The 24,946-nt window shown below is 59.1% G+C and overlaps 1 protein-coding gene across 2 annotated transcripts; it reads left to right on the plus strand.

Annotated features, from left to right (window-relative positions):
* Nucleotides 1–134: 134 nt before the first annotated feature.
* On the plus strand, nt 135–23,204 carry SRL (sarcalumenin). 2 transcript variants are annotated; one of them, XM_027683669.1, is made up of 7 exons: nt 195–255; nt 10,690–10,788; nt 11,756–11,851; nt 15,337–15,372; nt 20,021–20,137; nt 20,807–21,040; nt 22,204–23,015. In XM_027683669.1, the coding sequence occupies exons 1-7, from the start codon at nt 195–197 to the stop codon at nt 23,013–23,015; spliced, it is 1,455 nt and encodes a 484-aa protein (XP_027539470.1). The 2 variants fall into 2 exon arrangements, with proteins under 2 accessions (XP_027539471.1, XP_027539470.1); XM_027683670.1 differs by lacking the exon at nt 15,337–15,372 and having other exon boundaries at nt 135–255; nt 22,204–23,204.
* Nucleotides 23,205–24,946: the final 1,742 nt, after the last annotated feature.

Genomic DNA, 24,946 nt, shown 5'->3' on the forward strand with positions numbered 1-24,946 from the left:
TCCCAGCGCTGCAGTGCTGCCGCTGTGCCCCATCCCCGTCCCTGTCCCCATTCCCAGGGCCCCCGGGAGCGGAAGAACGGCGGCGGCAGCATCTGTGCGGGCAGCTGCCTGCCCTGCCTGCCCTGCCTGCCCTGCCCCGCGCCGACGCCGTATAAATAGAGGCAGTGAGCGTCAGGGAGCTCCTGGCAGCCACCATGAAGGGCCTCAACCTGCTCTGCTGCTGCGTGGCCTCGCTCCTGCTCCTCAGCACCGCAGGTACGGTCACACACCGGCCTGGGGGGCTGCTGGGGGCTGGGGGTACCCCCGGGGGCTGGGGGTGCCCGTGGGGCTGTGGGAGCTGGCAGGGCTATGGGGTCCCCACAGGGCTGCGAGTGCCCTTGGGGCTGTGGGGACCCCGTTGGACTGTGGGGACCCCATGGGGGTGTGGGTACCTGTGGGGCTCTGGGTGCCCGTGGGGTTATGGGGTCCTCATTGGGCTGTGGGTGCCCATGCAGCTATGGGGTCCCCGTGGGGCTGTGGGTGCCTGCAGGGCTATAGGGTCCCCATGGGACTGTTGGTGCCCATGGGGCTGTGGGTCCCAATGGGACTGTGAGTTCCTGCAGGGCTATGGGGTCCTCACAGGGCTGCGGGTCCCCATAGGGATGCTGGAACCCATGGGGCTGTGGGTCTATGAGGCTGCAGGTGCCCCTGGGGCTGGGGGTCCCCAAGGAGGCTGTGGGGTCCCCACAGGGCTGCAGGTGCCTGTGTGGGGCTGTGGGTGCCCTGCAGGGTTGCAGGTACCTGTGGGGCTGCAGATGCAGGTAGAACTGTGGGTGCCTGTGGGGCTGAGGGTGCAGATGAGGCTCTGGGGTGCCCGGTGAGCCCAGCCTGCCCCCAAGGGCTGGGAGCAGGGCAGGGCGGCAGGGGTACAGCCGGCCGGGCTCCCTGGCAGCTCTGCCAGGGCTGCAGAGTCACCCCAAAACGTGCTGGGGGTCCAGGGACAGGAGGGGATGGCGGGGGTGCAGATTGGGGTCCCTCCTGTGGAGTCAGGGAGGGCGCACGGGCTGCGCTGCTGCTACCATGCCCCGGGGGCAAGCGTCACCTGTGGGTGCCGTGGTGGCTTGATTTTGGACTGTGAGGACTTGGGGGGGGCTGCCAGGGCTCTGGGGATCTCTGATGACCCCGGACCCCCTTCCCCGGGCCGTCCCATCCCCGCTGAGCACCCCGATCCGCGGCCGGGTGTCCCTGGGGCCGCGTGGTGGGGTGGCATCGCCGGTACCCTTGCTTGCCCTTGAGTTAATTTGGGCTGGTTCTCCGCCTGGCCGGGCTCCGGCGGCCGCGCAGCCGGGAGAGGGGGGCGGCTATGTATGGAAACAGCCGTGTAAGGGGACACTGCGCTCCCTGCAGCCCCCCCGGCCGCCCCCCCCCCGCCCCGCGCCGCCGCAGCCCCGCGCTCGAGCACCCGCAGCTGCCGCCTTCCAGCACCCGGCACCCCCCGCCCCGCCGAGTTTTGGCCTTTTAAGGGCATCTTGGGCCATTCTTGGGAATGAATGGGCTTGGGGGCCAGTGACACACCCTGACAGTGCTGGGGTGACCTCCACGGGCCACCGGTCAGGCCTGTGGGTGGGGGTTGGAAAGGACCTCTTTGGGCATAGCTGGTGGCCGGTGCCACCTCTGGCTGGGCTGGTGGCCCTGTGGGACACCTGGGGGCTGTCACCATGGTGGGCGACCACCAGCCCAGGTCTTGGTTGTGCTGAGGCTGGCATGGAGGCTGGCACGGCCCTCTCAAAGGAGGCCCCTGGGACCGGGAGGTGTGCTGGGGTCCCCAAGGGGTGGCTGAAGCCCCCCAGGTCCTCACACTTGGCACCTCCTGCTTATTGAGGGGTCCCATAATTTATTCTGATCCTGTAGGTTTGGAAAAAAGCTGTAAGCAGTGGCACCTGCCCATGGTTCTGCTCCACAGGGACTGGTGGGATCTGCAGGATGAGTTTTGCTTTTCCTTTAGTGCCAAGCCAGGCTCTTGGATCCAAGCTCCTTTGAGGTGCAGGAAGTGGCTTGTGGGAGGTGTTTCTTCTGTTTCTGGGCCATGTCTTTCCATTCAACCCCTGTTTGGTGAAGAGAAGGGTGTGGGAGTCCAACGGGGAACCAAGGCCTTCATTGAGGCATCATGGCAAGGCGTGGTCCTCGGGATTTAGTGATGCCTGGGGCCGCTGGGACCCTGTCACCATTCCCAGAGGGCAGGTGTGGGAACTGCCCTGTGCCTGCGCTCCTACAGTCCCAGCTAAAATGACCCATGGCCCATGTGGCCAGGGCTGGCAAAGCTCCCCAGTATGGCCAGAAGCCCCAGCAGGGACCAGCAGCCACTGCAGGGCTGGGTGGTGGCTCGTGCTGAGGGCGCTCACCCACTGCTCCATCCACTCCTGCCTGTGGGAAGGTCTCCTTGTCCTGCACTCACACCTTGGGCAGAGCTTGGCCATCCCAGGCCAGGTGACCCCTGTGGCTGCCAGGCATGGGCCACGGGGATGCTGGCAGGGCAGTGCCCAGACACCACGCGGGGCAGCTTTGCCCTGGGGAACCTTTGGCCCCACAACCATCACAGATTTGAGTGGGATGGCAATGCCATCACTACTTCCAAGCTGGGAGAGGGATTGGGGAAAGCCCTGGCATGATGGTGTCCTCCTGGAAGGCACTGTGGGGCTGGCACAGACAGCAAGCACAGGCCATCACCCTGGGAGTCCTCATCCTGCCTCAGCCTCATCAGCCGGGTCACCTCGGGATGAGCTCCATCACCATGTCCTCATGGCATCTTGGGCTGTTCCCCATCCCCCAGGACATGTCACCTTGGGAATACGCCATCTCATGGAATGTGTCACCTTGGGGTGTCCTCCACCATCTGGAATGTGTCACTTCACGGTGGGCTCCACCTCCCAGGACAGAACATCTTGGGAGTGGGACTGTGGGACCCAGGCACAGCACCCATGGAGACCCCCCACCCTGACCATCCCAGGCCAATGCTGCCCACGATAACCAGCCTCCCCAGAGGTGGGGACCGCTGTGACACCCCCCTGGACTCACTCCACTCCCCAGCATTGGCACAGCCATGGACACCACTGCCATTGGGTGGCTGCAGTGAGACAAGGGGCTTGGGGTGCATTAGGCACCCACGGCTTTTGGGTGCTTGTGCCACCTGCATCCCTGTCACACCCCTGGTGCCACACCTGGAGGAGACCTGGTCCCTGTGGATGCCCCATCTCACTCCCAAGCTGTTGGCTGAGCAAACCAAAGCAGATGTTGGGCAGGTTGGCTGTGCTGGGTCACTCTCTCCTTCAGCCACCTTTGTCTCAGCCGAGCAAAAAGGCCAGGACACCTCACCTGTGCAAGGCCTTGATGGCACAGGGACACCAGCAGGTGTCTGTGAGAGGGCACCAGTCTGGGAGGGCCGTGCCCTGCCCAGGGAAAACGCTCTTTCCATGTTCCCACCGTGTCCCACTCACTGACCCAGGGTGTCAAAACCCCAGCCCGGCAGCAGGTCAGGGTGACCAGATCACTCATGGAATTGCCTGTTCCCTGGGCTCTGCAGGAATAGCAGGGCTCTGCCGGGCTATTTTCAGCCCACGGGGACATTTCCCTTGTAAGTGATAGCTGGAGGAAGCTGTGGGCTCATGTGCCAGTGGGGGCTGCTGGAGGGGCCGGGGAGGCTCCGACCGGGCACCCCGAGCCAGGATGGGGCGTTGGCAGTGTCAGCACAGCCCTGGTGCCAACCAGGGGTCAGCCCTCCCCACACATGGGGCATGCCATGGCACAGGGCTCAGAGCTGTGTGACCCCATCCCTGTGCTGGAGTCCCCCTTGCTGCCGGGTCAGACCCCCAGGGCTGGGTGTCCCTGCTTGGCTCCGCCAGGCAGTGTCTGCCCAGACATTCCCATGGATTTGAGGATCCTTTGGGAAAATGGGTCATCATGCATTAGAATCCAATTTGGCAAGTCCAAGGGCTGCCCAGGTGACCGAGAATGCTTGGGACGACCCAAAGAGGGATGGGGAGCCTTCCTTCACTCAGGAAGGCTCGCCCTGAGTGCATGGAGCGTGTTTCTCACAGGACACTCCTGGGATGGGTTGGTGAAGCCTCCCATGGTTGGAAGCCAGGGGACAGGCCCAGTGTGACCTCTTGGAAGTCCCTCCTCCAGCCCCAGCTGTGCCACAGCATGTCCCTCAGGTCCCTCAGCAATTCCCTGGGCTGCAGACCTTGCAAGGGACACCACGGGTTGGTGTTCCTCGATGTACAGCGTGACATCTGCCTGTGCCAAAATACCTGATGTTTCCGGGCTGTCTTCTCACCCACAGACCCAGATCTCCTCGGCCAGGAAGCAGCGTGTGCTTCATCTCCCACCTCCCTCATCTTCCTGTCTTCTGCAAGTCAGGGGTTCAGGGTTCCTTCCAGATCTTTAGAGTGGGGAGACTGGAATAAACACTCCACAGCATTGATTCCCCATTTTCATCTCTATATTTAGAAAGCTTCAAGCCTGGTTTTAATCCCTTTGGTAGATCCTGGTGAGGTTTTTTTACCATTTTCTAGTCAAAATATCATGCGGTTCTATCCAACTCTTTATAGAAATCAAACCAACTTATAACTTTTTTTGACTAAACTTAAAATCTCCCTCACAGATAAGACCAATTAGTCCGACAAAGTTGTTTCCTAGACCTCTCTCCGCATTGAAAAAACTGGAATATATTTGCTTTATGCTGGTGTTTTGAGATCATGAAGCCTCTGGGACGTGATGATGTGTCTGGGCATCCTGGGTTTTGGGGTGCACAGGGGTCTTGTGTCCTCTGGGCTGCTTGAGCCCTTGTGGGACACTTCCCTCTGAAGGTGTTGACCTGGCTGGCTCCAAACTGGTGCTGGGCCACAAGCCAGAGGAGCACCAGGGGTTCAATCCCAAGTGGAAGCCATGGGGACCTCACAGAGCCCGGTGGGCAAGGACATCATCATGAAATGGGGTCTTGTGGAAAAGAGGGGGGGTCTGCACCAGGTCCAGGTGGAAAATCGCAGGAAGTCCCAGACTTTGTGCCCAGTCATTCTCCACGAGGTTTCAAAGAGCTTTGTCAGAACAAAGGCAGGGATGGACGGTGCAAGGTCCCCCCAGGATCCCACAGGGAGGATGTGGGGAGTACAGGACTAGCAGGAGCCAGTGGATAACACTCCAGGGCTGCAGGGGCTGGGATCCAGGCTGGGGAAGGGGGCGTGTGAAAAGTCATTCCCTGCCATCACCGGCCCCACGCTCGAGGCTCTGATTTCTGCTGGAGGGGGAGAGTGTCCCTCCAGGGCCACCTGTGCCCATCAGTCCCTCCTCACTGTCCTCCTGGAGGATCCCTTTTGGCACCAGGTCTGTGCTGTTCTGTACATCCCCGTGCAGGGACGGAGGGGACTCTGTGATGTTCAGCCTCCAGCAGCCATCCCTATCCTTCCCTCATGGGCTCTTCCCGGGTGCAAACAAGCTGTGGCACCCTGTGGCACACAGAGTCCCATTGTGAGCTCTCCACTCCTGCTGTCACTGCCGGGAAAAGGGTCCCCAGGCAGCTGACAGCCCCCCAGGACGAGACTGGGGGTGGCAGGGGCAGTGCAGGACGAGGACCCCCTGGGAGGTCAGGTCCCTGAGGGGAGCAGGGCGAGGGCTCCTCTCCCAAGCCACCCATCTGCTTGGCACAATGCAAGGTGTGAACACAGGGAGCCCCGGTGTCACTTTACACCGTGGCTGTCCCCTCCCGGAGCCCACGGGGGCCCCCAGGGGCAGACGTCACCCTTGGCTGACAGCAGGGTGAGGGGCCGGGGCCAGCAGCCGAGGGGGCTGGGGCTTCACCACTGCTCCTCCTGATCCCCACGTACAGTTGCTGTTGCCCTATTTTTAGCCCCTGGCGGGTGCACGGAGGGTGTTAAGCCCGTAACCTTCGGCCCATTTCACGCTCGTTGCCCGGCCATCTGCAGGTCAGCACAACTCACCCCACCAGGGACTGGGAGACCATGTAGGGGAAACAGGAGGGAGAAGGAGGTGCAGAGGGGACGGGGACTTTGTGTAAGACATTGAAGGTCACAGGAAAAAAAGCCCATGACCAGCACACTGGCAGGGACATCCCCGTTGGAGCGCCTGGGGGATATTTCCCTTTCCCTGCAAGGAATGGCTGGTGGTGGGCACTGGGGTTGCAGTTGTGCCTGGCCATGGGGGGTGATGGTCCCTCTTGGTCAGAGGAGACACACAGACCCCAGACAAAGCCCTCAGAACATTCAGGGTCTCCTCTGCCTGGTCCTGCCTCCCTTCTCCACTTTGACCATCACTCCTCTTCCAGCCCTCCAGGTCAGCAGCTATTTTGGGCCCAAGCTTACAATATTCCCATTCCCATCAGATTAGAGGACCCTCCAGTGACCCAGGCTGGTTCCCAGACCACCAGGGCCAGGCAGGGGCATGTTGGCCCTCAGCCACTCAGGGTTTTGCAGGTCAAAGGTAAGATGTTCCCCTTCAAGCAGCTCCTGCAGGGTCCCCAGGGGTCCCACAGGAAGGTGCTGCCTGAAAGACAAGGGCAGCAGGGAGGAGGGTGGGAGATGCCCACCACCCATCTCCCTTCCATCTGGGAGCTGAGCTGGCAGCCCAGATGCACCTGCAGGTCCTGTGCCAGCAAAGGACAGTTTGGTCAGTGAGGGCAGGGACAGGGTGACCCACGCACCCGCTCTGGGCACGGTGAGGAGCCGTGGTGGTGGCGGCGGCTCTGTCGTGCCGGGGAGCTGAGAGCCGCTGGGAATGCGGGCAGGCTGGGGGGCAGCCTGTCCTTCCCAGTGCCCGCTGCTGGCACGGCACGAGCCTCCCAGTGCGACCCGATCCCAGGTAACAGCCCCACGGGCACAATGGGGATACAACCACCCACCCAGCATCCCAGCCAGGGCAAACTGGGCTGAGTGCTCTGGGGCTGGCACTGTGCTGGTCCCGGCCCTCAGCCTCCCGTACTCAGCCACTGTGCCCCAGCTTTGCTGAGGTCCTGCTGATGCTCCACTGGACACTGTCCCACGGCTCCTGCACGGACACGGCGCGGGAGCTGGAGCAGAGGGCTGCCTGTGCCCAGCACTGCCCGCTCTCCTCCCGCAGCCTGGGTGGAGATGGTATTTTTTCTTGCTTGGCATCTGCTTGCCAGCTGGTGTACAAAGGAATTACTTTCCTCTGAAATGCTCCCCTGGCACTCGGCGTTTGGGGGGATTATTTAGACTAGCAGCAACTGTTTGTAATGGAGACAGTATAGCCGTGATCTTTTATTTTTGGCACCCGTTGACTAATGTTAAATTGCAGTTGGAGCCTATGGAAAATAGGGATGGATTCTCCCGGGCCACAGAACAAACTCATTGTGTCCCCGCCAGCGGCACGGCCAGGCAGATGCTTTCCTAGTGAAGGGACACTCACAATAAATAGCTCCCAAGCCCTGCAGCCGGGGTCAGTCCCTGCCTGTGGAAAGGCAGGACCCCGTGCTGGGAAGCCCCTTGTGCCAGGAAGCTCCTTCCTCCTCCTCCCTCTCACCCTGCCACTCACCATGGCTGGTGTGATGCTCTCCCGAGTCAGGGCTGGGGAAGGACCCTTTTAACCTGCCAAGTGCCCACAGCCCCCGTCAGAATTGTTATTTTTACTCCTTTCCCCTGTTTTTTTTTAGGGCTGCTTTGCCACCTTCCTGCAGTGCTTTGTGGTGGGTGGCAGCCCCAACCAGCACAGCCACAGAGCTCCCTGCCAGCTCGGCTTTGCGCCCCACAAACACATCTTTGCGCCCAGCTTCTTGTGACAGGGACAGAAAATTGAGCTGGGACTAGAGAATGTTTGGGGATGAGTTTAAACCTCTTGGTAACAGCCACGACTCGTCCCTCAGGGCCCCCCGTGCTGGCGGGGGTCGGAGGGTGCCCCAGTAGCCGCGTGCCGGCGCGGGTGAGACTGACCGAGCTGTTCTCATCGTTTAGAGCCGCGCGCCCCCGGCACGGACCACGGTGCTGCCGAAAGCCCCCTGCCAGCCACAGAGCCCCGGCTGGAGGAGAAGGTGGCTGATGGCAGCCCTGAGGAGGAGCAAGACAGTGGCACTGCCAACGCCTCCTTGCCCGGCGCCGCTGAGGAGGGACGTGGAGAGGGGGAGGAAGAACCGGCGCAGAGCCTGAGCAGGGGCCTGGGGCCAGGGGACAGCCAGACAGAGGAGACCACCGAGGAGAAGGGCCAGGAGGGACAGAGCCCAGGGGAGGATGCCCTGGCAGCGCATCACGGAGGGATCCACGGGTCTGGCACACAAGTTGCCAACCGTGCCCGGGAGGATGAGGAGCCTGGCATGGAGAAAGGAGGCTCTGAGGAGCAAGGGCAGCCTGGGGAAGAGGAAACAGAGGAGCCAAGAGGAGCGTCTGCTCTGGAGGGGGGAGAAGAAGGGGATGAGCAGAGCTCGGAGGAAGATGATGAGCAAGGAGAGTCTGACAAAGGTCAACACGGGGGGTCTGAGGAAGATGGAGGCAAGGGAGAGTCTGAGGAGGAGGGAGACTCTAAGGAGGAGAAAGAATCTGAGGAAGACGGTGAGAGGTCAGAGAACGAAAGTGAAGGGAGTGACAAGGAAGCAGCCAGCACTTCTGACAAAGAGAGCCATGGCAAACAAGCAGCTGCTGGCATGGGAGAAGCCAGGGATGGCCCTGCCAGCTGCCATCACCCACCCTGTGGGGATGAAGCAGAAGACCCGCCAGCAGCAGATCCACCAGCAGCAGATCCACCAGCAGCAGTGGAAGACCCACCAGCAAAAGAAGACCCACCAGCAGCAGCAGAAGATCCCCCAGCAGTGGCAGAAGACCCCCCTGCAGACAATCCCCCATCGGCAGAAGCAGAGGTCCCCAGCACCCCCCCAGCTGCTGCCGAGCCCCTGCACAGCCAGATAGGTTGGAATCTTTTCTTGTGGGTGTGCTCTAGCGGTGAGAGTGACCTACTATCAACCCCGGTGGAGCTGAGCTTGGCACATTAAACCTCGCCTAGTGCATGGCCCTGTCCTAATGCTTGTGCTTCCCCACCTGCCCCTAACACAGCCGTGGGCAGCCAGGGCACAGCAGGAGCCCGCAGGTGCCCGTCGTGCGGGCGCTCGGTACAGCAGCACCAAAACTGGCTGATGTTCCCCTCGCTCCACTTTAAGTCCATGATGTCTTCTCAGGGATGTGGACATGGACAAGATTTTTAAGCCCCAGGCCCCTTCCAGCACCCACAGACATCTTAAAGGCTCTTTATTCTCCACCTGCAGAGTCCTCCGGACCCTCAGCTCGGTGCAGGGGCAGGATGCTCCTGGGATGGTGGGTCTCTTCTCCACCAGCTCTTGGCTCATAGGGAAAGTGTGAAGAGCTAATCCAGACCAGTGAGTTACCAATGCACTGGCCCCGCTCAATCAGTGAAAGGCTAACTAAGGAAAAGGGACACCCCCCACCACGATTTCCTAGAAATACTTGTAGACTTTGGCCCACTGGCTGGGCAGTGACCTTCGGACTCAGCTGAGTCTTTTTTTCTCTTTCATCTACTAACGTGCCAGCTCAAAAAACCTCCCATTTTTCCCAAAAGGCAAGCCCAGTTTGGTCTCTGTGGCTTCACTTGGCAAGTCAAAAGGTCTTCCTCAGCCCAATGCTCTGCAGATGCTCAACACAGTCCCATGCCTTGGTGGTGCCCCCCTTGGCCCTGGTGTCCCCAGACCTGCCCCCAAACCCCCATTACAGCCCAACCCAGCTCCCTTTACTGAAAAGCTCTTGGTGGCTCTTGGTGTGCCAGCACCTCCATGGTGAGGACACCTCTGCCTCCAAGTTTTGGGGACACTGGGGTGCCTTCCCCGGATGGAGGCAGCTGCCTCATGCTCCCCATGCCTGGGACGGAGCCACAAGGCACAGGGCACCAGGCAGAGGGCTCCAGGTTGATATGGGGGCAGAGGTGGGAGAACTGGGAGGGAATGGCCCTGCTGGCAAAGGCGAGGCAGCCAGGACGTGTCAGGCTGGGCTGTCCCCCAGGAGCCAGAGCCAGCCCCAGCCTCGTGAATCCCGGCTCAATGTGTAGTTTTTGCGGGGAATGGTCAAAGAGAGATGTCAGCGTAGAGTCTGCCCTCAAGGCTGAGCCCCCGGGGAGCCGCAGCCGCCGGGGGAAGCGCCGGGGCCCCGTCGGGCAGCAGCTGCCACGCGCTCGTGCCACATCCCAACCCTGGGAGTACCTCCCAGGCACGTCCTTCGCATTCCCCGGGAGCGGCCGGGCCCTCCTCGGAGCCAAGCAGTTGCCCACGACGCTTCCCCCAGCAGGCACAGCCCTGGCAGCTTCCAGGAGCCCGTGCAGCAGGGAAGGCACGGGGCGTGCCGAGGGTGACAGCGGCTGCTGTGGCGCATGGTGCGCCCGCGGGTTCGGGGTGTGTGTGCTCCCCACGGGCTCGGGGTGTGTGTGCTCCCCACGGGCTCGGGGGGTGTGTGCTCCCCACGGGCTCGGGGGGTGTGTGCTTCCCATGCCGAGGGCTCGGGGTGTGTGTGCTCCCCACGCCGCGGGTTCGGGGGGTGTGTGCTCTCCATGCCGTGGGCTCGGGGTGTGTATGCTCCCCATGGGCTCGGGGTGTGTGTGCTCCCCACGGCCTCTCCCTGGTGGTCGCTTGCGTGAGCTGCTGTGTGCATCCTCCCCACCGGCAGTAACGGGTCTCTTGCTTTTCTCCTGCAGAAGAGGTTGAAGATGCCAGCGAGCCCACCAAGCGTGACCGGTCCCACTTGGAGAACACCCTCAAGCTGAACGAGGAAAAACCTGCCGATGATGTCTCAGGTGAGGGGGTTATGCACACCCTGCTCCTTCAGCCCACACCATCCCTGCAGGACAAGCTCCTCACCACTCTGCACTAAGAGCAGGGAGGGGATTTTCCTTCCCTAGAGTGTTTTGATTTTAACTTTCCTTCTTCCAGGTCCAGTAATGCCACATCTTCAATAACTGCCCTTTGGCTGCTCTTGGGTTAGCGTATTTTAGGTGTTTTAAAGACAGCCCCATGGGTGTACAAGAATTAGGAGGGGAGAGAGGCTGGAAGATGCAGTTGGCGAATCGGGCACATCTCTGCCCAGAGAAACCTGGGGCAGCTCATAACAAAGGGCTGGGATTTTTATTCCAATTATTTTTGGGGTTTTGCTACTCTAAGGATTTCTTCTGCAGGCCCCGTGAGTGGTCTGGGCTGGTAAGACAGTGATAAGAGATACTGTGGAAAAAGGTCCTCCTTTTTTTCCAGTGAGCAGTTTAAGGGCCATACCAGGGAGCCCTGGCACATTGGTGGAGGGATTTTTGGGATCGTGGGTGTTGAGTGCTAAACAGCACTTAGAAGGGATGTTCCTCCCATCAGCTACTGGCAGCAGATGGGGACAGTGCCCAGCAGGAAACATTAGCAGGCATCAAAATCATAGAATCTTAAAATTATTTGGGTTGGGAGAGACCTTGAAGAGCATCCCGTTCCAAACCCTTGCCATGGGCAGGGATACCTTTCACTAGCCCAGGTTGCTCCAAGGCCTGTCCATCCTGGCCTTGGACACTTCCAGGGATGGGGCAGCCACAGCTTCTCTGGGCAAAATGTGTGACTGGGATCGGTTTGGCCAAGGTTTCAGCTGTGAGCCAAGTCTCTCGATCCACAGCTGAGCCACCCTCAGGACCTGCAAGGAGTGTCCTTCCTGCAGGGAATGCCCAAGGGAGGGACTCCCCCTGGGCCGTGGGGTTTGCCTTTCACCTGCCCATGTGTTTTCCCCCCCTCCAGGAGTACTGCAGCGGCTGAGGAAGATCTACCACTCCTCCATCAAGCCCCTGGAGCACTCCTACAGATACAATGAGCTGAGGCAGCATGAGATCACAGGTAATGCCACGGGCACTGGGGTCTCCAGCACCACCAGGTCCTTGGGATGCAGATAACAGCGCAGAGAGCAGATCATGGAAAGCCTCGGATAGTGTGTCTTCCTTTGCAGCTTCCCAAGAAGTCCATGCACATGCTGGGCTTAGAGGCCATGCCCTAGTGAACCCAGCAGCGGGGTTTCCTGCATCTGCCTTAGCCCATCTGCTGTCAGGGCCATCTGTGTGGGCTGAGCATTGAGCCCTGCCTGCTCTGGGTCCCCCACCTGCTCAACATCAATGCCCTGTCCCCCTGCCAAGCAGAGATCATGGCCCAACGAAACAGCCTTGGCAAGGAAGCTCAGGACCTCTCAAGGCTGGGGATGAGCCTTCTGGGGGTGGCTGGAGCTGGCATCCTTCCTGATGGGTACAGGACACAGCCATGTGGGCACGGTATCCCTCAAGCTCCGCAGCCTTCACTCATCCTGAGCGTTGGAGTTTCCACCCCTTGGCAATCTCAGGCACGTTGGATGGGTGAGCAGGTCCCTGTGGCCCCTGGCATGGTGTGGGCTGAGCCCAGCCACACACGTGTCCCTCCAGAAGAGGAAGCCCTGCCCCAAGATGCCCACAAGGTATAAAAAGCTCTTGTGACTACAAGCAGCCTCACTTTCCAAGCACAGAGGGCTCAATCCTAAGTCTGAGGTCCCTGTTCACTGGGGTAGCTCTCCTATGAACCCCTACCCAACCCCTGTCCTGAGCCAAGGCCAGATGTCCTCTGATCATCCAGGGGATGCTGGAGTCCCTGCTGCTGGTGACCCAGGGCTTCATGCCCCCATCCACCCCCTGCCAAGGTCCTGGAGCTGTCCTCCATGTCCTGCAGCTCTGCCTGCATCCCCAGCTTTCCAGGCCCAACCACCTGAAGCCACGCCCTCTGTCTTGGTGAAGCAGGACCAGGGTACACCCTCCCCACAGATCTGCCTTTTACAGCTGGACTTGCTCCACCAGCACAGAGGTCCTACGTTCAGCTGGACAAACCCCTGGGGTACATCCCTGTAGGGCAGAACCCCTGTTTTCCAAGCATCCTCACTGCAGCTCCTAAACCTGGGTCAGACATTCCATAAACAGGCTCGAACACCTCCCTACCCAGCCAGCCCATCTCCAGCACGGAGCCAGTGGGGAGCACAGGGAACCCATGGGGCAGGGACAGGGCTGTAGAATCCTCACCACCAGCCCAGATCCTGTCCCCTCAAGACCAGAGCATGCTGGACATCACCCACCACCCACCCACGGGATTCTGGAAGGAGTGGGTCTCATAGAACACGAGCTGTGCCCTCACCTGCCTTGCTCCGTGCTGGTGCCAGTGGCTGGGGACCACGACTCACTTGCCATGTGGGAGAGTAAGTGAGGGTCACAGCAACACGTCCTGCTGCAGCCTGACTGTCACCCCACAGCTGCTGGACTGTCCCCTGGCACAGCCAGCACAGCACTGCCGCATGCCTGGGAAAGGAGCACCAGGAACACAGGGCTGGCATCCCAGCATGCACCCCCACAGCCTGCTCCTGCCTCCATCCTGGAGCTCACAGGTCCAGCAACATCCCAAACTCCTCTCCAAGCTGCTCTGGTCCATGTTGGTGGCATTTGCTGTCAACTCAACCTGGGACACAGTTTAGGAAGATGATTGGGGTTATGGGGTAGCTGGTGGGCTCTAACCCTCACTTTGCTGTTCACAGCCAGAGGACGCAGCCCCCAGCCTCAGTTCCCAGCCCTCAGGACATCCAACCCTGCCCTTCATCCATCCCATGCCCAAGCAGCCACCTCCCTGCTCCCTTCTGGGGAGGAAGCAGTTGTTTCTCGGGTTCCCACTGCCTTTCTCCCTCTCAGCTCCTGAGGAAACAACCACTAACCCTTGTGTTTTCCCAGTCCCTCTCAAACCCAGCTCTCAAGCAGGACTCACCTCAGACAGCAGGTCCTGGTGTGACTCACAGCCTCACCTCAATGCTCCGTGGTCTGTTCCACCTCACCATGAGGAGCAGCCACCCCTTGGGCTGACAGTTCTCGGGTCAGCTCCCAGCACAAACCCCTGTGTCCTTCACGGCACCCTCACGGTGCAGATGCCACCCCAGTGCTGGCACAGGGCAGGGCACAGGGATGCCCTGCAGTCCTTGGCTCAGCTGTGAGACAACCTGGCTGTGCTCCCCTCCAAAATATTTCAGTGGCCACCAAACTCCTTGAAGGATCTCTGACAGCCCAGCCATACCCTGGCACGCACAACCCCATCCTGGAAACCTCCAGCTCAGCAGTTTGCCTTTCATACCCATGGATCCCAGTCCCTCATTAGCAGTGTAATTAGAGAAACCTGCACATTAGTTACAGGGTTGGCCCAGGGAGCCCTCTTGACCTTGCAGGGCAGGTGAGGACACGCTGGGAGCCCTCTCAGCCCTTCCTCTGCACGGTGCCCCTGTCCCGAGGGGGTTCATTCCGTCACTGGTGCCTCTGTGCCCCCACCCCTGTGCCCACCCATCAGAGGGGGGAGGCTGGAGGTTGCAGAGCTGCTGGCTCAGCTGGCTGGGAAGAGTGGGACAGCTGGGAGAGCAGCAAGGCAGGACTGTCACGGAATATGTGTGACCTTTGGAGCTGTAAGCCAATATAGAGGGGTGCCATCGCAGGCACCCTCGCCCCTCCATTACACAGCAGCCTTCCATTTTGTCTCCCTTCCCATCGGCTCTGTTCACAGCAGTGTAATCCAAGGAGCCCCTCTGCTCCCCACGACATGTGAAAACACCCATGGAATTGAGTGTCACCTGTCCTGGGGGAGTTGTGACTGTCACCATCAATTCTGAATTGTCAGGGTGCATCCCAGAGAGCTCCCACACACCCTCTGCTTAAGCCTGGCAGATTCCATCTCCTTCTCCCTGCCTGCCACCCTCCCGCCTCTCCGCTCAGCCATCCCACGTGGATGCAGGCACGCTCCAGCTGGGTCCAACTGTGTGCTTGGAGGGACTGTCCCTAGCTGAGGGTCAGGGAATCTCCCAGTCCGGCAATGGAAAGCTTGCTGTGAGGTCATGCCAGGTTGTGGTGCATGCTGGTGAACCTAATTACTGATATGTGCTAATTAGCAAGTGTCCCCCTGTAAGGAATGACCTCCCGGTTGCCATCACCAGCCAGGGGGGTGGGGTACAGGTGACCCCAGGACACTTGCCAGGTTGGTGGCTGTCCTAGCCCTGGCTGGCTGGGCTCCGTGTGCTCCGTGAACGCCTCCGGGGAAGGCAATAACCCTCTGAGCAGCACAGGGTTGGGGTGCAGGACACCCCGAGCCACATCCCCGTCGTGCAGGAAGATGAGTTCAGCGCTTATTCCGGGAGCTGCAGGTCGCTCCTCACAGGCTGCAACTCCATCTCTCCTGCTGGGAATGTGGCCGTCAGCTCCCTCCTTGTCCTGGGCCAGACCCAGGCTGCTGCCTCCCTCCTCGGACTCACATTTCCTTTTCTCTCTCCCCGTGTCCCCTGCTAACAGCTTACCCCGGACGCACCCTGGGCTCCTCGGCCACAGGTTGGTATCGCTGCCTGCTCCCTGCATGCTGCCGGTGCTGCCTCAGCTCCTGCTGCCTCCGGCTTTCCCAGGCAGCTGTCCCAGCACAGCCACGCTTCCCTGGCACCGAGCAGACCCAGCACTCGCCATGCCGTGGAACCCACTGGGGCCACTGTTCCCAGCCCTTCCAGAGCCTGGTACCTGTGTTGCTGCACTTGTCCCAGCCTGACTCCACGTCCCAACAGCTCCCTCCTTCCTGAAATTCCCACCTCGCCCAGGCCCTTTCCCTCTTGGGTTAAGACAGATGCTGTATATTCCTCTGGCTATGGCAGTTTGTGGTGGTCCTATGGGAATGGCTGAGGGAGCTGGGGGGGCTCAGCCTGGAGAAAAGGAGGCTCAGGGGGGACCTTCTGGCTCTGCAACTCCCTGACAGGAAGGGGGGAGCCAGGTGGGGGTTGGGTTCTGCTCCCAGGGAACAAGGGACAGGACAAGAAGAAACGGCCTCAAGCTGTACCAGAGGAGGTTTAGGTTGGATATTTGGGAAAATTTCTTCACTGGAAGGGTGGTCAGGCACTGGCACAGCTGCCCAGGGCAGAGGTGGAGTCCCCATCCCTGGAGGGATTTAAAAGCCATGTGGATGTGGAACTTGGGGACATGGGTTAGTGGTGGCCTTGGCAGTGCTGGGGTAGTAGTTGCACTTGATAACCCTAGAGGTCTTTTCCAACCTAAACAATTCCATGATTCTGTGTGTTGGACCTACAGGGTGATCTCTCATCCATTGCACCACTGGAAGAGCCCAGCCAGTAGCCCACACTATAGTGGGGATCTCTTCCCACCCTTCATCTTCCTGCAGGCAGAAACTTTTGTGAGTGTCCACCCTTGATCCCTCCTGGCTGCAGTTTAAGCCGCAGCTGTCCCAGTAACTCGGGCTGGCCCCTGCCCGGCGGCCTCAGCCCCCCTGAGCTGGCTCCTCTCCCTGCCTATCCTGCTCTGGGTGTGCTGGAGAAGCAGGAGATGGGAGACTGTCCAAGAAATGCCAGCCAACACCCAGCCCTTCCCCGGTCCCCTGCTGCACCACGGGAACAATGTCCCTGCTGAGATACCAGCAGGGGAATCCCATCTTCTCTCCCTGCTGTCCTACCCCACAGCCACACTGCCAGACCCTGCTGAACCGGGCTCCTTTGGACACAGATACAGCTCTGGCAGAGCCCTGCCAGGGCCTGGAGAGCCTCTGGCTCCCTGTTGTGCCAGTGTGCCAGTAGCAGAGAGGGCTGTAGGTATTTACAGCATGTTCCGATAGCTGCCTTATCTGCATCTCTGGTTCAGGCACTTGCAGGTTGCCTGGGTGGGCGTGGGCACGGGGGGGCACGGTGTGGAGGAGGCACAGGCCATCTGCAGCCACACTGGCTCATCCCTCCATCTGTGGGCACACGTGTCTTGAGGATACTCATGGATTTTGAAGCTTTGGGAGCGAGCTGGCCAGCCCTCCAAGGGCTGCTGGATCCGTGCCGTGGGCAGGGTGGCTGGTGGTGTTTGTGGTTCAAAGATGGGGTGGCAGCGTGGGTGATGCTGGGAGAGTCTCTCCAGGTGTTTCAGCCTTCCTGGGTGGTTTGAGAACAGAGAAGACCTTTGTGTCTGTGGCTCAGTCTCAACCAGGAGAGGAAGGAGATTTTGCCAGGTCCTCTGCTTTGCCCAGAATCCTCAGGACAGACTTGCACATGGGGGGTGAGCTGGCCCAGGCCCTTCTGCTGGGCTTGAGGACAAGGAGAGGGAACACCTGGCCCAGTGTTAATCATAGAATCATGGAATGGCTTAGGTTGGAAGGGACCTTAAAGATATCTCATTCCACCCCCTGCCACGGGCAGGGACACCTCCCACTATCCCAGGTTGCTCCAAGCCCCGTCCAACCTTGGACACTTGCAGGGATGGGGCAGCCACAGCTTCTCTGGGCAACCTGTGCCAGGGCCTCCCCACCCTCCCAGCCAAGAATTCCTTCCCAATATCCCATCTAACCCTGCCCTGTGTCAGTGGGAAGCCATTCTCCCTTGTCCTGTCACTCCAGGCCCTTGTCCAAAATCCCTCTCCAGCTCTCCTGGAGCCCCTTTAGGCACTGGAAGGGGCTCTAAGCCATCTAGTCTCCTGGCCCAGAGCAGCAATGTTCCTAACAAAGGGCAGCCTGGCATTGCCACAGGGAAAAACCTCCCAGAAAGCCACTGCTCTAGGAAAGAAAAACTACTTGGGCATGCAAATTGGAATTGCAATTTTCTGCAACCCCCAGAGCTGAGCAGCCCAAGCAGACACGGGCTCTGCGGGGGGATGAGCTGGAGGCTCGTCTGAGCTTGAGCTGGGAGCGAGCAGCCACAGGGTGGCTGGAGAGAGCCGCCGTGCTGGAGCTGCCGCCGTCCCAGCCCAGCCTGCGGCGAGCTCTGGCTCTTTTCCGCTGTCCGGACCGTCAAGGTGACCCAAATTGCTGCTGACAGACACGGCACGGGGACACAGCAGGGACAGATGCCAGGCCGACACCCTCCCGGGTGGGAGATGCTCCCTGCTCTCAGACTCTGGGCAGGAGAATCCATACCTGGCCTCGTGTCCTGGAAGCTGCTGCGCTCCCTGCAGAGCTGCAAGGACCCAGTGCCTGGCACTGCCCACACGGCCCAGGGGGGCAGAGGTGGGCTCCACAAGCTGTGGGTGACCTGGCAGAGGGGCTGCCCCTTGGCAGAGGGGTGGACGTGCAGCGGAGCCGGAGCTCTCGGGTGCCCACGTTCACACAGCCACACCTGGCTGGGGACGTGTTATGAAAGAGCACACGGGGACCCACCCCAAACCTCTGGCACAACATCACAGGGGGAATAATAATAATACTTATTAACAACCATCTGAAACCCGATTACAGCTGGCAAGTGAGCAGAGCAGCGGCGACAGAGAGGCAAAGGAATGATTAATAATGAAAGTCTGAGGTTTCAACATTTGGTTTGGTCCTGTGTGAGATGATAAGGTTGGATCCCCGTGGCTTGCAGGCAGGGAGCAGGCAGCAGAAAAGGCCATCCATCCCCTGCTTTGGAGGTGCTGCCCTGCTTTGGGGCGGAGGGCTGAGCTGCATGGATGCAGCAGTGCCCTGTGGAGAGATGTCCCCAGCCCATTCCCTTGCCTGGTGGTGACATGATGGCTCTGCAATGGGCAGGAGGAGACTGGAACACTCTGCCCAGCTCCTGTGCCCATGGTCAGATGGGTTCAGTGTGGAGCTGCCATGCAGTGCCCTCCAGTGCCCTCGGGGCAGGAGCTCAGCACCATGGGGACTTTGAGGCTTTCCCCACGTCGAAGATGGATCCCTGGCTTTATGGAAATCTGCCGGCTCCTGTGTGGGCAGCAGCCATGGAGGAGCAGGGTCACTCAGCTACTTAAGGGAAAATAGCTCTGCCTTAGGTGTAGGGATGAAGAGAAGGTGCCGAGGGCAGCACAGCTCAAGGGCATCTCCTTGCCTTGGGTCACGGTGGAAGGCTCAGCTCTGGTTGAGACAGCAGGTCCCAGCCCCTCTGGTGTCATCCAGCCCATCGTCTGGCTGGAGTCCTGCTGGCAACAATGGGATGGACCCTCTCCCATCCTGAGTGTAGGATGGGGTTGGTTCCCACCAATTGGAATTCACTCACCCAGTTTTTACTTCCATTCCTGGCCTGATTTGGACCTGAGCCGACCATCAGTCTCTTGGCTATCCTGGGCACAGCTTGGGGGCTGGCACAGGCCAGGGCCTCCTCTGGCTCTGCTGACTGCCTGCTCGGTGTCCTGGGGGCTGGGGGGGTTGGGCACTGTGGGCACAGGCTGATTGCAAGAGTCCCATTTGAGCAGGGATTGCTCCTGGGGGGGCACTGGCTGTGTGTGTCCAGGGATCTCCGTGCTCCTGGACACATGGCATGGCATGAGGACAGGTCTTTGTGGGCGCATCACCAGCCTCCTGGGGAAAACTGCTGGACTTAAGAGTGTGGGATAGGGACTATAATTCACTCTCCTCCTGTCTTTCCCCCAAGCCCAAAGTGGGGCTATTTGCCCGGCCTGCCCTCCCCACACCCAGCTGGAGCCTCACACCCGGCTCACACCCAGGCAGTGACCTCCTGTTTGGCCAGAGGGTTGGGAGCCACGACCCGGGGGCAGATCCCTGTGAGGATGCGGAAGAAAGGCTTGCAGGCAGCTGACACCAGGCTTGCACCGCGCTTACCGAGCCCCGAAGCTCCTGAAACCACAGCAGCTCCCTCTGCACGAGGTGCTCTCCCGGCTCAGGCATGGCCTCCTCCTCCTTGGCACCTCCCGTGCTCTGCGGCGGCTGCCTTCGAACAACACCCCCGCCCCGCAGCCAGCCCCAGGCTCATCCCGGCTAAACCAGGACTGAACCGAGACAAGGTTTAAAAGACCTTCCAGTCCTCCGTAGCAGAAGGGCCAAAGCTCGGGGAACGCCAGGCAGCGAGGTGGGCTCTGCCGCAGAGCACGGGGACGTCCCGGGGCCGGCGCTGGGCAGTGCCTTGGCTGGTGAATGGCTGGTGGCCCCCGAGGGGCGGCTGTTGCCCCGGCAGCACCACCGCGCTGCTCGGATGGGATGCTCGTTACAGCCGGGAGTTAATGGCACGGCGGCGGCGGCTATTGTTCCTTCACTTCCTCTTGTTATTTCCCCTCTCCGCAGATGGGGAGATCACTTCCAAGCCTATGGTGCTATTCCTGGGACCGTGGAGCGTCGGCAAATCCTCCATGATAAACTACCTCCTGGGGCTGGACAACACTCCCTACCAGCTGTACACAGGTACCACGCTCACCGCTCTGCATTTCCACACCTTGTGGTCAACAATTCCCAGCCACGTGCCTTTGATCCCCCTTGTTACAGCAGGGAGGTTGGGATCTGCTCCATCCCACCTGGCTGTGGTGCCATTACAGAAAGGTTCCCCATCACAGCCCAGAGCCTGTCCCACTCCCCAGGGTGGAGGAAGGTGTCTCTCCCACAACATCCTCATCCTGCAGCGCAGGGATGAGGCCCCCAACCCCTACAGCAGCGGTCACATCACAAAGGCAACTTGCCTTTTTCTTCCCCCCATCCCTCCTCCTCACATGGAGCCAGATAATTCACCCTCCCAGGAGAAAAGTCATTCCCCTCCTCCCTGCTCCCACAGATGTCCTCTTACAGCTGAGAGCACTGTGGTAATGAGGCTCCTGGGAGGTGGTTTCCCAGGGCACCTTATGCAGTCAGGCCACTTCCAGAGCAACCAGCCCCCATAGAAAACAGAAAAGCCCTACTGGCATTTTCCCAAGAAGTCTGGGCAGGAATTTCACAGCCCTAGTACTTGCCCTGCCCCATCTCTTGGAAAGCACACAATGCTCCTGGTGCTCACAACGCTCCCAGTCTCAGGCCAGCCCTGCTGTGTCCATAACCTGGCATGGATTTCACACCTCTGCTGCTCCTCTCGTTGTTGCACAGGGGCAGAACCCACCACCTCCGAGTTCACTGTCATCATGCACGGCCCCAAGCTGAAGACCATCGAGGGAATCGTGATGGCTGCTGACAGCGCCCGGTCCTTCTCGCCCCTGGAGAAGTTTGGGCAGAACTTCTTGGAGAAGCTGATAGGGATCGAGGTGCCCCACAAACTGCTGGAGCGAGTCACCTTTGTGGACACCCCGGGCATCATCGAAAACCGCAAGCAGCAAGAACGAGGTAGGGGTTCACTGGGTTCACCTGGGGGACCCCAGAAAAGATGCCATAATGATCTGAGGTGACAAAGGTGGCTGAAGCACAATGGGGAAGAGCCCTGGGCCACAAAAGGGGTCTTGCACTGGAGGGGATGGTGACGTTTGTACCCCCATGGCTATGGCAGCAGCGGTTCAGACCTGGGGAACATACACAGAGCAGACATTTCTGCTGTTATTTCCTGAGAACTCCTTGGGCTGCTGATTGTCCACCTCGGCTCACCAATTAATGCCCTGTTTGTCACCCTTGGAGCCAACGGCTGGTGCTACAGTGGGGCCCAGAGAAGCAGCAGTCTGTTCCCAGAGCACCCAGGGTGTCAGGACAGATCAGCAGTGCTCCCTGACCTGGGTATCTGCAATGATGTGGCTGATGAGCGTGTCCACAGAAGGGAACAGAGCTGGGGAAGGGTCTGGAGCACAAGTCTGATGAGGAGCAGCTGGTGGAGCTGGGGGGGTTCAACCTGGAGAAAAGGAGGCTCAGGGGGAACCTTCTTGCTCCGCAACCCTCTGACAGGAGGGGGGAACCAGGTGGGAGTCAGGCTCTGCTCCCAGGGAACAAGGGACAGGAGGAGAGGAAACAGCCTCAAGTTGTGCCAGGGGAGGTTTAGGTTGGCTATTTGGGAAAATTTCTTCTCTGAAGGGGTGGTCAGGCACTGGCACAGCTGCCCAGGGCGGTGGTGGAGTTACCACCCTTGGAGGGATTTAAAAGCTATGTGAATGTGGCACTTGGGGACATGGGTTAGTGGTGGCCTTGGCAGCGCTGGGGGAATGGCTGGACTTGATGATCTCAGAGAGCTTTTCCAATCTTAAGGATTCTGTGATCCTGTGATTCAATATCTGCTCACGGGAGCAGCAGGAACCTGTGGCCTACAGTAGGGAGAAAGGTTTCAAGGGGGACCTGAGGGAGACAGGTAGTCACAGCCTCAGACATCCAGAGATGGATTTTTACATCTCTGAAGTGTTTTAGCACATGAGAAACAGTTTCTAGGCTGCAGGGGAAGTCCGCTGTGCCTCAAACCCCATCCAACCTGAATGGGGCACAAGGCACGACAGGCTCAAGGTTTATCTATCTCTTGATGAAGGGACTGTGCCGGCCACTACTGCTGGATTTCTCTCTTTCCTCTCCCGAAGGTTACCCGTTCAACGACGTGTGCCAGTGGTTCATTGACAGAGCCGATCTCATCTTCGTTGTCTTTGACCCCACGAAGCTGGACGTGGGCTTGGAGCTGGAGATGCTCTTTCGCCAGCTGAAGGGCCGCGAGTCTCAGATCCGAATCATCTTGAACAAAGCCGACAGCCTGGCCACCCAGGAGCTGATGAGAGTCTACGGCGCCTTATTCTGGAGCCTGGCTCCTCTCATCAACGTCACAGAGCCACCCAGGGTGTACGTCAGCTCCTTCTGGCCCCACGACTACCACCCGGAAACCCACAGAGACCTGTTCCTCAAGGAAGAGATATCGCTCCTGGAGGATCTCAACCAGGTGATTGAGAACAGGATGGAAAACAAGATTGCCTTCATCCGCCAGCACGCCATCCGTGTGCGCATCCACGCCCTCCTGGTCGATCGCTACCTACAGACCTACAAGGACAAAATGACCTTCTTTAGCGATGGAGAACTGGTGTTCAGGGACATTGTGGAAGATCCTGACAGGTACTTTATCTTTAAGTCCATTCTGGCAAAGACCAATGTCAGCAAATTTGACCTCCCCAACCGTGAGGCTTACAAGGACTTCTTTGGCATCAACCCCATCACCAGTTTTAAGCTGCTGTCTCAGCAGTGTTCCTACATGGGAGGGTGTTTCCTAGAGAAGATTGAGAAGGCCATCACCCGCGAACTTCCCGATCTCTTGGGAAGCATCGGCTTGGGGAAGAAGCCCAACGTCCTCTCCTGCGACGTCACTGGCTGTGGTGAAACCCCAAAGAATCGCTACAGGAAACCCTAAGGTGATCCATAACCCAACCGTCCACATGTTCCTACTGGTGAATGAGCTTATGTCTTATCTGTCCAAAAAGCCATGGTTTGTTAACCCTTTGAGTGCCGCGCTGGCAAAGGCTGCCATACGATGAGGACTTTGAGTCGTTGACCTCGATGGCAGGGGAAGATGGGTGGGCATAAGAAAGAGAATAAAAACTGTGAATTCCTGACATTTTACCTTTGTTCTTTCGAGTAGAAGGCAATGTTTAAGCTGTAAGTATGAGCAATGCACGGGGAGCTAGAACAGCAGCTGCTTTTCCACTGATGCCAAGAGTGCGTGAAGAGGAATTTCAACCTCTGCATCCCTGAAGACATGAGGGAGTGAGCAGGAGGGCACGGCGTGACAGCACAGGGGAGAGCAGTGACACACTAACCCAGGCACCACCGGGAGCCCCAGGACAAAGTGCTGCTCAAGGAAAGAGAGGCCAGGACCCAGCTGTTGTTTTCTCGCACAAACATGCTACAAATCTCGGCAAATATTGATCTTGTTTTTCTTTCCAAGACTTCTAGGTCACCTGGTGAGTTCTCCTTCCATTTAACAGCTGAGTTGATCCTCTGCAGCCTTCACCTGGGTGTTCACCTTAAGAAGGGGCATTTGCAGGGGTGTCTTTAGCTCCAGACAAGTAGCCGTGATGGGATTTGGAAGTCCATGTCAGAGGAGGAAGTGGGTTGGAAAGGAGAGGCCAGCAGTTGCTGAGCTGTGCTGGAGGAGAAGGGCCAGCACCCGAAACCAGATGGTTCCCACGAGGAGCTGTAAGCAGGGTTTTCTTCCCCTGTGTCAGCACAGGAGAGGGCACTTTGTGCCTGTGAGTGTCATTAACTCAAAATCCATGCTGGCAAGTCCTGCCTGCGGACCAGCAGGGCTCTGAGGGTGAGGATTTGGCAGTTTGACCTTGTTCAAGTCCATGTTGATGATTTCTCAGTCAGACCCCCATGTTTTTGTGCTCCATGGAGGGAGGCAGGAACAGGGGGTCACTAGCTGTGAAGTGAAAAAGGTCACATCCCTTTTGCCCACCTGCTGCTCTGCCCTCCCCAGGACAGTCCAGGGAGGTTTCTGGGGCTTGTTTTCCAAACTCCTCCCATTTTAGCCATTTGTTGGCTCATTTCTGAGCATTGCTGCTCAGTCCTGAAGGAGTATTGCTTTGGAAGCACCCCAGCAGGGTGAGGTTCCCCATGGACAGCTGACCTTGAAACCTGGCCCTCATGGACAGCACAGCTGGCTGCTTACCCAAGCCCAAACCAACCAGGAGGTAGATTTTTTTGTCCTGGATGGAGACTGGCACCTTCAAGCCCACCCTGGACCTGCTGAACATCCTTCGTCCTTCCTCCTGCCAAACGTCCATGGTGAAACCTCTGGAGCAGGACTAACCTTTGACAGAAGCAAGAGCACATGGAGGTGCTGGCTGAGGCAAGAAAAAGGCAAAAGGAATGAAAGAGGGAAAGAGAAAGCTAGGAATGGAAGGCTGTGTTGTGATGGGAAGGTTGTGAGGGGCAGTACCCCACATCTCCACATGTGCAGCGGGATGTGAGCTAAGGCAGGAGAACTGTGGGAGCTCCACATTCCCCATGTGCTGCGAAGAAAAGGTCCCCTTGAGTCCAGGTGAGTTTTGGGGGGACGCTGCCCCAGGGACTTCCACTCTCCTGACCTCTGCTTTGAGGTAGGACTTTACATTTGAACTAATGAAGCCAAGATCCAAATCTACATCCAAGCATGGGAAGGGGCATGGCTCAGGCAGAGGGATTGTGCCTGCAGTGCAGAGGGACTGGAGGTGCAAGGGAAGGCAAGCAGAACGTCAGAGAGAGCAGCAGCCAGAGCAGCCTGGAGAGAAATGATGTGCTCATGAGTCAGTGCATGAGCTCAAAGTGATGTTTCAAACCTGCCCAAGCGCTGCTGCCCCT

This window comes from Neopelma chrysocephalum, unplaced genomic scaffold, assembly GCF_003984885.1.
Source record: "Neopelma chrysocephalum unplaced genomic scaffold, ASM398488v2 Primary Assembly neopelma1_65, whole genome shotgun sequence".
Classification (NCBI taxonomy): domain Eukaryota; kingdom Metazoa; phylum Chordata; class Aves; order Passeriformes; family Pipridae; genus Neopelma; species Neopelma chrysocephalum.